Source organism: Branchiostoma belcheri, unplaced genomic scaffold, assembly GCF_001625305.1.
Source record: "Branchiostoma belcheri isolate BF01 breed outbred unplaced genomic scaffold, Haploidv18h27 scaffold2, whole genome shotgun sequence".
Lineage (NCBI taxonomy): Eukaryota > Metazoa > Chordata > Leptocardii > Amphioxiformes > Branchiostomatidae > Branchiostoma > Branchiostoma belcheri.
The window spans coordinates 10,306,535-10,322,036 of NW_017803490.1; the positions used below are offsets into that span (position 1 = coordinate 10,306,535).

General features: G+C 40.8%; 1 protein-coding gene across 1 annotated transcript in view; it reads right to left on the bottom strand.

Annotated features, from left to right (window-relative positions):
• LOC109468549 overlaps nucleotides 1–15,502 on the bottom strand; it is an 80,764-nt gene that overhangs the window by 50,705 nt on the left and 14,557 nt on the right. The window contains exons 4-8 of the mRNA XM_019766791.1: nucleotides 13,961–14,083; nucleotides 13,383–13,502; nucleotides 12,590–12,721; nucleotides 11,914–12,075; nucleotides 11,291–11,398 (exon numbers count right to left, since the gene is read on the bottom strand). Of these exons, the coding sequence (XP_019622350.1) occupies nucleotides 11,291–11,398; nucleotides 11,914–12,075; nucleotides 12,590–12,721; nucleotides 13,383–13,502; nucleotides 13,961–14,083 (645 nt within the window). The remainder of the gene's footprint in view (nucleotides 1–11,290; nucleotides 11,399–11,913; nucleotides 12,076–12,589; nucleotides 12,722–13,382; nucleotides 13,503–13,960; nucleotides 14,084–15,502) is intronic.

A 15,502-nucleotide genomic window follows, 5' to 3' on the forward strand; every position in this document is an offset into this window, starting at 1 on the left:
AATACGAGCCATTGCTGATGCATGATGAATTGCAGGATGTCAAAACTGGCCTTGGTTCTTGAAGATGACGTTAGCAAAATTCAGTCAGAAAATGGAAGAAATCAAAATAAAAAGTGTATGTTACTAAATTAAATGAAACCTTGAATATAGTGTAATTCCTGATTTTTTTTACTGTACTGTTATGTTTACTGTTTTCACTGTCACTTCTGTACCGTGAACTTATCATTACAGTTAATAAGAAATAATTCCTGTACTTTCTTTTTCCTGCACCTGTCACCACCGTGAATATGTAGTTCCGTGAACATGTCCACTTTTCTCAGACCGTGAACTTTTGCTACTGTGAATTCATAAAGTGAATTACAGTATCTATATCTACTCCCTGATTCACTCAGGGTCTGTGTGAACCAAGCTACAGACGTTCCCCTCATCAGTCTGTTTTCATGATGATAATTTATTATCTAATACAATATAGTTAATATTATAATAATAGTTACTATATATATGATTATTATTATCTGAGAACCAACAAATGGAATCAGTGTGACATCGACATGCGATAAACCACAGAATCTTGAAGTGTTATTCCTCATTAGGTGACATTAATTAATGAACAGAGGAGTCGTTAGGAGGCTAATCAGGTTAATTAGTGCTGCTATGCATCATTTATCCCACGATGCTCATCAATTTGGACAAACCAGCTTGTTTGGATTCAGGGCTGCTGTCAGATACTGGAGCTGCATGCAGGTCAATATTCAATGGGCCACATACGCACACATACATGTGGGTCAGACTACATGTAGGTTTTTTATCATGCTAGTAGTGGTGATATGAGACATACATGTACATGTATACCTCACTATTACGCATTTTGCATTTCTCAGAATCTATTTGAAAGTAATAGTAGCAAGGGATGTAGATTATAACTGTTACAGTTGTGAGACGATTTGTCCAGAAATTCAGAGTAATATTTGCACGATTGTTCAAATATTTAGATCTAGGGCCATATCATCCCAGTTGTGATATCAGACACTAACAAATGTCATGTACATGTTCATGTATGCTAAATAATCTCTCTTTGTTCTTTTTGCAATTTTCATGTAACAGTAGCAAAGAATATTTGAGATTTTATTTCAGATTTTATTATTTTGAGATTTTTAGATTAATATGAGTTTTTTTTTAATCTTTAGAGACAGATGTTTGCATGTTCAAATATTTACACAGGTCAGGCTTGGTCATTATCATGAAAGAGGTGACAACAGCCATTTTTACAATTATATTCTCACAATTTTCATGATTAGTAATTGATTCTAACAATGATTTAGATGTTTATGAGAAGAGTTTTTTCCGATCTAAGGACTCTGAATGTTCCAATATTGACCCAGGGTCATGATCAGGTTGATAACTGGTGCAGAGCGCCACATCTGGCAGGTTTGCTCGATCGAGCGTTGGCCTGACGCCCAGACAGACCATTCATTCCTACATCAGGCAGCCGAAATCTCTGCCTCTCTTATTTTCAGGGCTGGAAATACTAGCCTCCACAGCATGCCAAAAACTGTGGGGTTTGTGGGTCTTCATGGTCTTTGGGAGCTTTTATGTGCTATTTTCTGATTGCATATAGACAACATAGCCGGCCTGGTTGAATTTACCCCCGTTTTTAGAACTGGGCTAATCAGAAAATAGCCAAAGCAAAGACCACCAAACCCCCAGTTCTATAAGCCTTGAGGCTACACTTAATCTATTTTCTTGGTTTTCCCACATTTTAAGCTGAAAATTAAGCTAAGCATTCCTACATATACATCGGACAGTCAAAATCCCTGCCTCTCCTTCCGTACACATCAACCAGGTTACAACCTCCTTGTGGCTACACTAAAACTATTCTTGGTTTTCCCACATTTTTAAGCTGAAAACACAGCAACCAGACATCATAAAAGCAGAGGGCAGGGCGGAAAACTTGAATATCAGACTGTATTGATCAATCCATAAAACTGCGCGCACCGAGGCATCAACCTGGTCCTCAGGATTTGTTTCCATTTATTATACCCCTAGACGTTTTTTTTAAACAGGCCTTTGAAATTGTTTTATTGTTTTTTTTCTGTCATTTTTGGGCAAAAAATATACATTTTGGGATCTGGAGCCCTAGCACTAAAACTAAATGACCTGAAATTTGGTATGGGGACACCTTGGACGCATACTATTAGGTTTTTCCATTTAAAACAAAAACCAGAGAACCAACAAATACAATTGGTTTGGCCTGTGTACATGTACATGTACACAGTACAGTGTCACACACACACCCAGACCCGTAACTTGACTATCATACCAATTCTAAAAAACCAAAAAAAAAACAAGAGCCAGCTAATAGAATTAGCGTGGCCTGTATACATAACACTGGTCATCTCAATTTAGGAAAGTCACTGGCCATTTGGAATGTCAAGTAAAAATTAACATTTTGCATTCAAGTTTCACATCAGTGCGCAGGTCTTGATGTAAGGAGTATAGTGATATGAAAATTATTGTTCTGCAGTATTCATAACTTTAGATATCATTTATAGAAAATGCAAGCAGACCGACGGGTTTTTCAGCACCCCGACAGGGCTAGCAGCTACCCCGTCAGGACCAAATCACAGGACCGTCGGTGTAAAGTACTCACCCCGTCGGTGTAAGGTACTCACCCCGTCGGGGTGACACTGTCATAATCACTAAACCCGACGGGGTAATGTCACCCCGACGGGGTGGGAGTTCTGGTCAAAGAGGTGCAAAATCCCAAAACAAAGCCAGGAAAGGTGTGAATTGATCAGTCTATACACACCGACGGGGCAAGTTTACCCCGATCGGGGTGAGCTCTGATCCCGTCGGGGTGAGCTTAGACAGTCATCCAATCCAATTGATGTGCAAAATCGACATTATCAGGACAAAGAATAAGCATGGAGAGCACAATCCATACTCTTCTATCTGCCCCTTTCAGCCAACTATAAGGGTCACAAAGAAGAAAGATTCCAGAGAGCTTACAAACACATACTCACTACTCCAAAGCTAATGTCTAATAGAATTTTACTGACATGATCAATATTGACTGAAGGAGGCCATATAAAATAATACTTAAATTCATTTCCTTCAGTCTATTTGTAAGAATTGAGATGTAGAACACACAGGTCTTGCAAATAAATTGATCAAGTTCCTCAATTGCTATTACACTGGCCACAATATTCGGGGATCGAAATTAATGGCTTAGCAGCTGAAAACAGTCAGTCGTTCTTGTGAATATTGCCCACAAATTTTCATATGGTCATAATCGTGTCATATAATGCCTTAGCTGGTCAAGAATGGGAGCAATCTCTGATAATTGTCACAAAAAAGGGAGGTTCTCTCTTTTACCTCCTTTGTCTGAGTGGAAGGAGGCCCTTTGTTATAATGTCTGTCATTCAAAATACACACTGCAAGCAGTGCAAATCAGGACTCACTATTCTTCTCAGATATTTGGAGGCATCATAAGAAATATGTTGAGAAACTAGGAAGTTGGAACATACATTAATTTTGAACCTTGGTACCACCAGGTGCAGAGTATTTTTGTGAGGATGTCATGAAATCTTTAAACCAAGGAGCTTTAAAAAGCTTGGTGTGACTTGCTGAGAAACTTGACATCGTGTGTATTTTGTCCCATTGTTCTGTCTGAGACAAGTTAATTGGCTGCATTGTTTACTTATTGAGACTTTTTACAGCGAAAGGAGCTTTGAATCAATTTTAATGAAAGCTCTTTGCAGCCACTTATAATTGAGCCTAAATACTTAGACTAAGTAGATAAGCAAGAAGCCTAATATTCACAACTTGAGCCTGCTTTCAAAGCAAGGAATTATACAATCCTCTATTTCTGTCCAACAGTACCCATTCGGTAATTATTCTGCTCCAGGTACAATTGTTATGCGGGTTAAAACTAGGTCAGCTATTGTTCTTGACATGCAAATGTCACTGTCCAATTATCAACTTGATACAAATTATCCTATAAGGGAGTGTGTTACATGCCAAATTACTGGTAGTATCTCGGCAGCTTGTACTGGGTCACCCAGGAAAAGTCAGAAAGATAGCCCATGTGAAAACTAAAGATTGTAATTGACCATTTGGCCCTTCATCCAGTCAGATTTTCTGCTATCTGGCACCTAACATTGCACTTGGCCATGGGTTTATAGATACATGTAGTAGTATGTGTATTTTTGTTTGCTGCATTGACTGTTAGCACCTATGAAGTATAAAAAAATAATAGCAATGGTTACAGATTTTATTATGATGCATACTTCTCAAAGTCTGAGTAAGGCCACACCTATTTAATTTCTTGGTTATCAGATTTTCTAGAAAAATAACGGAGGGGGCGGAAAAAAAATGAAAATAAAAACAGGCCTAGGCTTCCTATTATGGCCCAAAATGGTACGATAGGAGCCATGCAGTCCGCACACCAGGCTGGTTCAAAATTTAAACAATCATTTTGAACTTTTAATGATACCATTGCATTGAAAGATGGAATGACTGTAACAAGTAGTAAGGAAAGGACTGTTTTCAACTGTTCAGGGCAAAATATGAGCATTTTGCAGTTGATTTTGAATTTTTATTTTTATTTGCAAATCAGAAAAAAATGAAGCGGTGAATCCGTTAACCAAGAAATTAACTTGGTGTGGCCAAAGTGCAAGCAAAATTTTTCTTCTTTGTCTGGTGCAGGTTAAATGTTTACTGCACCAGTTCAGGTATGCAGTGAAAAATATTTTGAGCCCTGGGGTATTCTGCTAATGATAGATGAGTTTATCCATGGAGTTTGAAAAGTTGTTATCAACGTTTATTAAATTTTTAGCCATGTCCAAACTCTATTCTTAGTGTTAGCCAGGTTAGAGGTTATAACCTCCTTGCTAGAATTCATCCTACAGTGAGCTAGGTATTGGTGGACAAAGACTAGATTTTTAACCTCCTTGTTAAGACCATGACTCATGTGGAGCAGGTTGACTGGTCAATCATATCCATTCCTGCCATGTCAGACTCCTTGACTATCCATGACTCATTTGTATCTTTAAAGACAATGTTCTTTCATAATCCTGGAAAATACAGTCTAGAAAAACTGCAGGAATACACACAGAACTACAATAAGAAGTGATATAATAAACTGTGTATAAACCGCCATCAACCTAGAAGCAAGTTTAATGTTAATCTTTTAGACTTCATTGGGAAATTACTTTCAGTCTGGTCTGAAGGCTTAGGCCATTAGCCCAGCCTGTTCAACCTGACACACCGACGGGGCTGTTCAACACACCAACGGGGCTGTTCAACCCCGTCGGGGTAACCTTTGAGCCCAGACTTCTCATGAATTATCACACAAACTTGCTAATTACACTGGTGTGAAGATGTGAATTCTCATTAATTCAGTGGTTTTCATGGGGTGTTCATGAGGATAATTGGATGCGGTCTGGGTGCGGGGTGGTTTTCCACCCCGACGGGGTAGAGTTTACTACCGACCGGGGTGGGCTTCTGATCCCGTCGGTGTGGCTTGTACACCGACGGGATTGCAATTTTTAAAGTGAAATATCTTGACAAATATGTATGTTTTGACCATAAAAAAATAACTTGGTACTGAGGATAACATGATCTTTCAAATGGTATGTAAAAATTTACTTTACCTGCAGAAATGGCAAAGTTGAAAATCAGGGATTTCAACATGGCCGTCTGCAAATTCGGAAAGTGACATTCCAAAATTGAAGTGACCAGTGTTACATGTACAGTGTCACACACACACCCTGAATCCAGACCCGTAGCTTTTGACTATCATACCATATTTCTAAAAAAAAAACAAGAACCAACTAATAAAATTAGTGTGGCCTGCATACATGTACATGTGCAATGTCACACACACCCTGAATCCAGACCCATAGCTTGGCTATCATAACATATTTCTAAAAAAACAAACATGAACCAACTAATATAATTGGTGTGGCCTGTATACATGTACTGTACAGTGTTACACACACCCTGAATCCAGACCCATAGCTTGACTATCATACCATATTTCTAAAAAAACAATAAAACAAGAATTCCGAGACTTCATACCTCCATGAAATATGGGCTTGATATGTAAATGTAAATTTCCTCTTTAATTATGCAAATTACCTCCGCCTTAACATAATATGCATCGTGATGTATGTTAACTTTTGATTAACTTACAGATGTCCCAAGTATGACATTCCCATCCACCATTAAGAAATCAGACTTTTTTCATAAATTATGCAAATTAGGTCATCATTTGCATAATTAGTATCTGTTCATGTTCTGCCTGCCATAGGTTACATACATTACATGTATGAAAGAAGTATAATGTAAAACACTGTAATTATAGAATTTCCTCATTAATTATGCAAATAAAGTCCTCATTTGCATAGTTTGCATTTAATCGTGTACATCTCTCTTTCAGCTACCTACACACCAAAAATTATGAAAATATGTTGTTCCTATCTGGACTTATTGGCTTTTAAACATTTCGCCAGAAAGTGCCCTGCAGTTCCAGAACAAGCTGCTAGGGGGACCAAACTCACACCACTTATTCCTGACAGGAAAAGCAATCTGTCACCAAAACATCAAAACCATAGCATGTTCAGGACAAAAGATACAAAAACCGGAAGTTCTGCTGCAGTACCAAGGTCATCCACCAGGAGGCCCATATTTGACCTTGACGTTTGTCTTCCTAAGACTTATCAACATACCAAATATCATCATAATCCATAAAGGCGTTCTTAAGTTATGCTGACCAAAAAGTTGCGGAAACACACACAGACAGACAGACACACACACAGACAGACATACAGACAGACACACCAAAAACAATACCTCCATTTTTCATGGAGGTAAAAAAACAAGAGCCAACTAATAAAATTAGTGTGGCCTGTGTATATGTACATGTACAGTGTCACACACACACCCTGAATCCAGACCCGTAGCTTTAGACTATCATGCTCACACGTCACACACAGTAATACAACATACATGGGTGTGCCTGCATGCATTCTGCACCTCAAATCTCAACCAAAAGATACACGTCATGTCAAAAATAAAATCAATTCTGCAGCAGAGAGATACGAAAACCGGCCGTGCCAATTTTTACAACACGCATCTGCACAGCGCTAGGATTAAATGTAGTTATGAAATCTATTAGCTACACGACCTGGTTACATGTCATTTCATCTCGGACATTAATGGAATGGTTAATTACAGAAAATAAGTAACGTGCTCCTGCATACGGTACTAGCTAACTGCATACGGCCACACCAATTCAATTTGCTGGTTCTTAGATTTTAATAAAAAAATGGATTACTAGAAAAAAAACTAATGAAAACATATCCCCAAGGACCAGGTTTAATCCTAGGTACACTCAGTTTTATTTTTATGGAGTGAATACAATTAAGTTTCATCCATGCCCTCGATTTTATGATGTCTGCTTGCTAGCACTATATTTTCACTTTAATTGTTAAGTCCATGAACCAAGGAAATGCATTGGTGTGGCCCACGCATCACACAAACAGGAGTACGTAAAATATAATTATGCGACTCCTGACAGAAACCGTATGTCATTCCGGAATCACACAATAGGCGAGGGAGGGGGACAGACAATAGGCTTCATACGTCCACACAGACGCACACAATCTCCAATTCAACCCTCCCAGAGGCCACTTCAAAATACAAACATAATTGTGCAACAATCGTTCCCCATAGGCAGAAATTACGACCTACCTGTTTCCCAGATTTGCGCGGCGAAAATAATCTCAACACGGAACGTGGAATTTCTCTGCAGAGACAAACTGTGGGGCTAGCGCGTTGTCATCACTTCTCTACTGTAACACTACGTACGGCGCATGCAGGCTGGGTAGAATTTAGCTGACAGGCAAACGTACGTATAACCCATGAACCACACCTTATACAAAACCACTGAAGCAGCAGAAACGGTGCAGTAACAAGGCTGGGAGGTTAGGAGTGACTACAGCACCCATCTACCCCAGCCTGCTGCCTGCTTTACAGCAGGATAATTTATGCGGCAGTGCCCCGTTTCCCCACAGCCAATGATGAGCAGCTTTGCCCCGATAGGCATCAATTCTGCTCCAAACCGCACCGCGGAATCTGTAAACGGAGATGCAATTTAGATCACCCGGGAAACGGGCCGTGCCAGGAGCGGGAGCGAGCCTGCTCTGCATCAAAATCACCTGCCTGGGGCCCGGGATGGGGGGAGTATTAGAACAGCTACTGGCATGGGTATACAGATAGGAGATATGGAATGGGGAATTGTGGCTGCAGCAAATTATAACTGTGTTTCCAGCACACTTCAGAGTAAAAAGAGGGATAAGACTCAGATCTAGAGCCACTACAATGTACCTATATACTGGGTATAGATAGGAGATACACACATGTAGGAGAGGGAACATGCAATAGGAGGACTCATGGCTGCGGCAATTCTAAATAATTACTTTGTTTCCAGGACATTTCAGAGTGAAAGAGGGACTAGCTGAAGAGGCTAAACATGTACAGTAACTGACTACTGGGTACAGATAGGAGCTGGGAAGGGAAACATGCAGGCATCATGGCCAAAGCAATTTATTACTTTGTTTTCAGCACATTTCAGAGTAAAATTTTGGATGGGGGAGACTTAGAGCTGGAGCCACTACTCAGGGTACAGATAGGAGCTAGGAGGGGAAACATGCAATACAAGGACTCATGGCTGCGGCAATTCTAAATTATTACTTTGTTTTCAGCACATTTCAGAGTAAAAATCTACTGGAACAGAGGGACTGGCTGAAGCATGCAATATGGGAAATCATGGCTACAGCAATTCATTTCTTTGTTTCCATGCATGGAGCACATTTCAGAGTAAAAAGAGGGATGGGGTGAACCTCAGAATCACTACTACAGAAATCTGATATAGGAGCTAGGAGGGGGAACATTCAGGAATGGGGAATCGTGGCTGCAGGAATTTATTTTCTTGTTTATCAGCATATTTCTTAGTAAAAATTTGCTGGTACAGAGGGATTTAAAACAGTATGAGAGGGAAAATGCAATATGGAGAAATCATGGCTAAAGCAATTCATTTTCTTGTTTATCAGTACTTTCAGAGTAAAAAGAGGGATGGGGTGAGACTCAGAACCAGTCTACTGGGTATACAGATAGGAGATATGAGGGGGAACATGCAGGAATGGGGAGTTGTGGCTACAGCAATATTTCAAATTATTACTTTGTTTACCAGCACTTTCAGAGTAAAATTTGGAACCACTACTGGGTACAGATAAGAGATACAGAAATAACTGTAATCCCTGATTTTTTCAGGGTAGTGTTATGTTCACTGTTTTCACTGTTAATTCTGTACCGTGATTTTATCATTACAATACACACAACAAATAATTCCTGGACTTTCTTTTCCTGCACCTGTGAACATGTCCATTTTTCTCAGACCGTGAACTTTTGCTACCGTGAACATAAAGTGAATTACAGTATGAGAGGGAACATGTAGGAATGGGGAATTGTGGCTGTGGCAATTTTAAAATTTAAATTATTACTTTGTTTTCTTTCAGAGTAAAATTTTGGATGGGGCGAGACTCAGAACCACTACTGGGTACAGTCAGGAGCTTGGAGGGGGAACATGCAATACTGTTCAAGGACTCATGGCTGCGGCAATTCTAAATTATTACTTTGCTTACCAGCACATTTCAGAGTAAAATTTGGGATGGGGCTAGACTCAGAACCACTACTGCATGGGTATACAGATGGGGAATGCAGGAATGGGGAATTGTGGACAAAGCAATTTTAAATTATTATTTTGTTTACCAGCACGTTTCAGAGTAAAAAGCTACTGGAACAGTGAGAACCACAAGTACTGGGTACAGACAGGAGATATGAGAGGGGGAACATGCAGGAATCATGGCCAAAGCAATTTATTACTGTGTTTCCAGCACATTTCAGAGTAAAATTTTGGATGGGGTGAGACGCAGAACCACTACTCAGTCATATTTAAGATTTCCTCCCTGCCCTCTGCTTATATATTATGTCAGCTTGCTACATGACTTTATGTATATTTCATTTTTACCCTGCGGAGCCCAACAATTGTTGTTTTGCACATACAGTACGGTCCTTGCTACATTGTAGCAACCTGTATAGGTACGACTTGGCAGTGTTTCTCATGCAATGCATCACACCGCAGCGAAATGCCACCGAAATGCCACCACGGGGCAAATAAGTCGGGGGTCTATGACCTGATTAAGACATGAAATTAATGCAGAAAAATATTGTGTAAAAAATGCCAGCAGGACAAGCTTAGGGTTAAAATATCTAAGAAACAAGTAAATAAATACGTGTGGCCTTACCGTCTACAGAACGGCCACAAACCCACAACAGACAGACGCCTACACGCTGTCCAAACTCACAGTAAACCTGTGGTGACATGATGCTCTCATGGAGTAATCACCTCATTAATTATTCAGGAACCTGTGGCTTATGGCACGGGGAACAAAGGAACCAGCCATACGGACGGCAATTATCATACATCAGACGTTAGGCCTCACCAAGTTAATTTGTCGTTTCTCGGATTCACCCGCTCCATTTTTTTCTGATTTGTTCAAAATCTATTGTTTTGACTATAACATCTGTAATTATAGAAGGAAAATGTCCAGACTGTGCTCGCATTTGGTGTAAAAAAATCACCATCCAAGGACTGGTAGAAATTAAGTCTTCTGGTATCTTATAAGCCCACATAGGCTGGGTGCATAAAGCACAAGACACCCTTAGTTAATAAAGCTTCCTTCCTTCCTCCTTCTTTCTCTCCATCCATCCATCCATACATCCCACCTTCCATCCTTTATTCATTCATTTATGCTAAAAAAGTATTTCAAGCACTGTACACTGATATCAGAACTGTCTACAGTCCCTCCTTCCTTTCTTTCTTACTTCCCTCCTTCCCTTCACACTTCCCTCCAACCTTGCTTCATTCATTCCTTCATGACAAAAAAAGTATGTTGAGCCCTGCACACTGATATTACAACTGTCTACCTTCCTTACTTCCTTCCCTCCCTCTCTCCAACCTTCCTTCCTTCATTCATTGACAAAAAAATATGTTGAGTCCTGACATCACACCTGTCTACAGTACTTCCTTCCCTCCCCTCCTCCCTTTCTCCCTCCTTCCTTCCTTCCCTCCCTCCTTCCTTCATTTATTCCTTCATGACACAAAAAAACCTACATGTTGAAGCCCTTCGCACTGACATCACACCTGCCTACATTATTTACTGACCTGAGAGTTGAGCCTGCTGCAGATTTTCCTCTCCAGCTGCAGCCGTTCCTTCGCTGCCTGCGTGATGATGCGCTGCAGTTCCTCCTGATGGCCGTACACGTCACCGTTCTACAGGCACAGGGAAAAATAACACGGGTCAGTACATGTACAGGCACCGGGAAAAATAACACGGGTCAGTACATGTCACCGTTAAACAGGCACAGAAACAAAACAACACTGGTCAGTACAGGTCACTGTTTTTCAGGCACCAGAAAAAAACAACAACATGGGACAGTAGTGATCACTCTTTTACAGGCACCGGAAAAAAATAATCAGGCCACTTCAGTTTTAAACTCTAAAGCAAGCAGCAAAGCAATTTACCAACTCCAGACACTGGACTGTAAAGCTTTAAAGGTTAAACTCACTGCCAATAAAAAGTCCTGGCTGTACAGATGAAACTTTTATACTGGGCACAAGGAGAAAAATCTACTAGTAGTCATCTGAAATTTCTGAATTTTTTTCTGATACTTCAAAAGCAAATTGTTTTTTTTTTCAGTTACTCATTGTTTACTGACCCGCACGGCCGCACCTGTTGTGTTTGTTGTTTGTTTGTTTGTATTTAATATTATTTATTATTTACTGACCTGCACCTGATCCTGTGCCGTCACCAGCTCCTGCTGCAGATGTCCGATCTCCTTGTCCTTGGCAAGAATGGCCTGAGCGTGGTCAGCTAGGTCCTTGGCTCGCTGACGAGCGAAGACTCGTTTGTAATGTTCCAGGTTCTCCCCCGATGGCTGGCTGGTTTTCTGGGGATACAGGAAACAGACACAGACTTTTAGAACTCATGTGGAGTATCTGAATTTGTTTTCTGGACACAAAATGGCAACAAACGTAGAACTTGTAGAACACAAATGTAGAACTCACATTCACTCACTAACTCACTCACTCTGACTCACTCACTCTCACTCACTCACTCTCACTCACTCATTCTCTCACTCACTCACACTCACTCACACTCCCTCCCTCACTCACACACTCTCTCACTCACTCACTCACTCTCACTCACTCACTCACTCACTCACTCACACTCACTCACTCACTCACTCACTCACTCACTCACTCACTCACTCACTCACTCACTCACTCACACTCACTCATCACTCACTCACTCACACACTCACTCAGATACTCACTCGCCCACTCACTCACTCACTCACTCTCACTCACACTCACTCACTCACTCACTCACTCACTCTCACTCACACACTCACTCACTCACTCACTCACTCATCAGTTTCACTCACTCACTCTCAGTCCTACCCCAGTGTTGTGCTGCTGTAGAGTTTTAGCCTTGGTCTCTAACCGTCGAGCGAGAGCGGTCAGCTCCGTGTTCCGACGCTGAAGTTTGCTGATCTTGTCTTCAGCCAGCTCCAGTTCCTCCCGCTGTCGCTTCTGCAAAATCAAGAATTAGAACTGAGCACGCAAAAAATGACAAAATTAGACTATTTAGAGCTAAACTGGGGGCTGAACAATCTGTCATTGAGGACATTCGTACTATCTGTATCTGTATCGGTATAGCCCTCCCTTCGGCGTAACACACCAGCTTATAATTATATAATCTATTTATAACTTACTATAACTTAGCTTACTATAACTTAAGGCAAAGAAGGTGTGGTCATAAATAGTCAAAAGCAGTGGAAAGACCAGATTGTGAAAGACACAGGACTTAGTTTACAGCTAACAGAGGCCAATCCCTGGACTGGCTCAACTTAGGTGAACATGAGTACCTATTAACTCGATTAAGTGACATCCTTTTGGCTAAGAAGTTAAGCCAGCCTATGTTAGAGGAGAGCTATATTTTGAGCACGCTAACGAAAGTCATCACTTAACAAAAAGAGAAGGACCATCCTTCCTGGTGTGAGTAACAAAAACACAAGTCCGTGAGAACTGCGCTCAAAAAAATCTCTCTAGATACCCTAGAAATGGCAAAATCAAAGGAAGAACAGTAGAGTGGGGAGTATGGGGTCAGTTCCTAGAAAGTATTTCACGGCCTGAAAAAGGCTATGGGACAACCTTTTCACCTTTACATGTACCACAGTTTTTCTGTACTCACCAAAGTGACATTTTCAGTTTTGAGAGCAGAGCAGCGTTTCTCCAGCTGTCGGAGCGTCCAGGTCAGTTCTCGGTTCTTCTTGGCGAGCAGACGCTCCCGCCCTTCTGGGGTGTCCTCCAGCTGGAAACACAAACAAACAAACAAACAATCAGGGATGGCAGACTTCACCCCCACCCTGGTATAGCATGCTCTGCTCTCTCATACAGAGACTGGTTATAGAAATACAGACTTATTATGAGACACGCACCCTCACACACAGTACACACACACTCAGATGCACAACGTCATACACACACACACACACACACAAACACACACAGATGCACACACACACACAGATGCACACACACACACACACACACACACAGATGCACAACAATGTCAGACACACACGGAGACAGACAGACAGACAGGCAGAGACAGATACACACACACACACAGACACACAGACATTATTTGTCAGAACCCTGGACACCCCTCCCAACTTGACCTCAAAGAAAAATGGCCTTCATGGCTGTATGGAGTAATTTGGACGTTCAATAAAGGCACAGTAAAACAAACAGGAGCAGAGAACTGACCGTGTCCAGGTCCTGAGTACTCCCGTTCAGACTGGACCCCGCCGACAGCGCCTGGTGTCTCGCCGTGAACGACTGCCTGACGGGTGAACTCTGACCTTCGACCTGACCAGGCGACTCTTCACCCTGGGGGAAAGGTCACAACAGGGGTCAACTGGGTTCAAACTCTGTTGAAAGATATATATAGTCTCTGTTTTTAACCTTCTCCCTGCTACCTAGCACATCTATTAACTTATCAATAATTATTGAATGAATGAATGAATGAATGAAGGCCTTTATTGTACACACATACCCGCTGGGTTAAGTATAACAGGTCACAACAAAGGAACAGAATACAGATAACCTTACATAATATTATTAACTACATGTTATTGTTACTTAGTAACTACAACAGTAGTAAATTCAGCTTCTTCTCGTTTCTGAGTGATGGTAAAAAGGTTACGAACAGGTATGTTTCATATACATATAGCCAAATGGCTGCCTTAGCAGGCTGACTTTTGATTGAATCTGTAGGGTCTGAATTGTTCAATCAGTTCCAATTGGCTAAAATTCCCAGATTGTATTTCGCATGGAACAACAGTTGGCCTAATTAAATAACTCACAGCACTTAGGAAACAGCATTCCATACTGAGTCTAATGATGTAGAAATGAGAGGAATGTAGGTTCAAATCTGACCACGAAGGCTCTAATGTACAAGCTTTCATGTATTTAAACATCATGCTTCTATATAAAAACAACAATCATATTTCAAAAACAAACATGGTGACACGGATCTATCCACAGATGAGATCATGAAAATATGAGTCACGTGAAAATATGAGATCATGAAAATACTAAGGAGAAGGGCTTGTACAAGCCTTTAAGGCTTCATCTTCTCCTGCAGTGTTTTTAATTTAATTTACTTCACCTTGTATCTTGTTTTTTGTGCGAAATTAATAAATGAGTCACTTTGGTCCACAAATACATCCTGGTGAGATTATAAATTTTAAAACATAATTCTGAGCAAATTCTGAATCATTATAAGCCACAACAATCTAATTGGATGGAATCAGATTTTAAAAAAAATAAATATGGCTAAACTGGAAGATGAGCATGAATTCAAAACAGAGTCTGAGGGGAAAGTCTGTCTTCTGTATCTGTATCTGTATCTGTATAGCCGGTATAACTGCCTTTCGGCGTAACACACCAGCTTCTGTATCTGTATAGCCGGTATAACCGCCTTTCGGCGTAACACACCAGCTTCTGTATCTGTATAGCCGGTATAACCGCCTTTCGGCGTAACCGTGGTGGATGTCCCAACTACTAAGTACCTAATACCAGCCCAGAAGAGAACAAGAAATAGCCACGCATTCAAGTACCAGAGTTATCAACCAAGGATTGAGGTGTTCAAGAATTCATTCTTTCCTAGAACTATCGCAGAGTGGAACTCACTGTCACCAAGTACAGTAGGGACACTGTCAATAGATAGCTTTAAACAATGTCTAGAGCTAGAAGTTCAAGGGTTAGGTGGAACAAGTCGATCGGTGTAATATAGCCAGCTGCCGC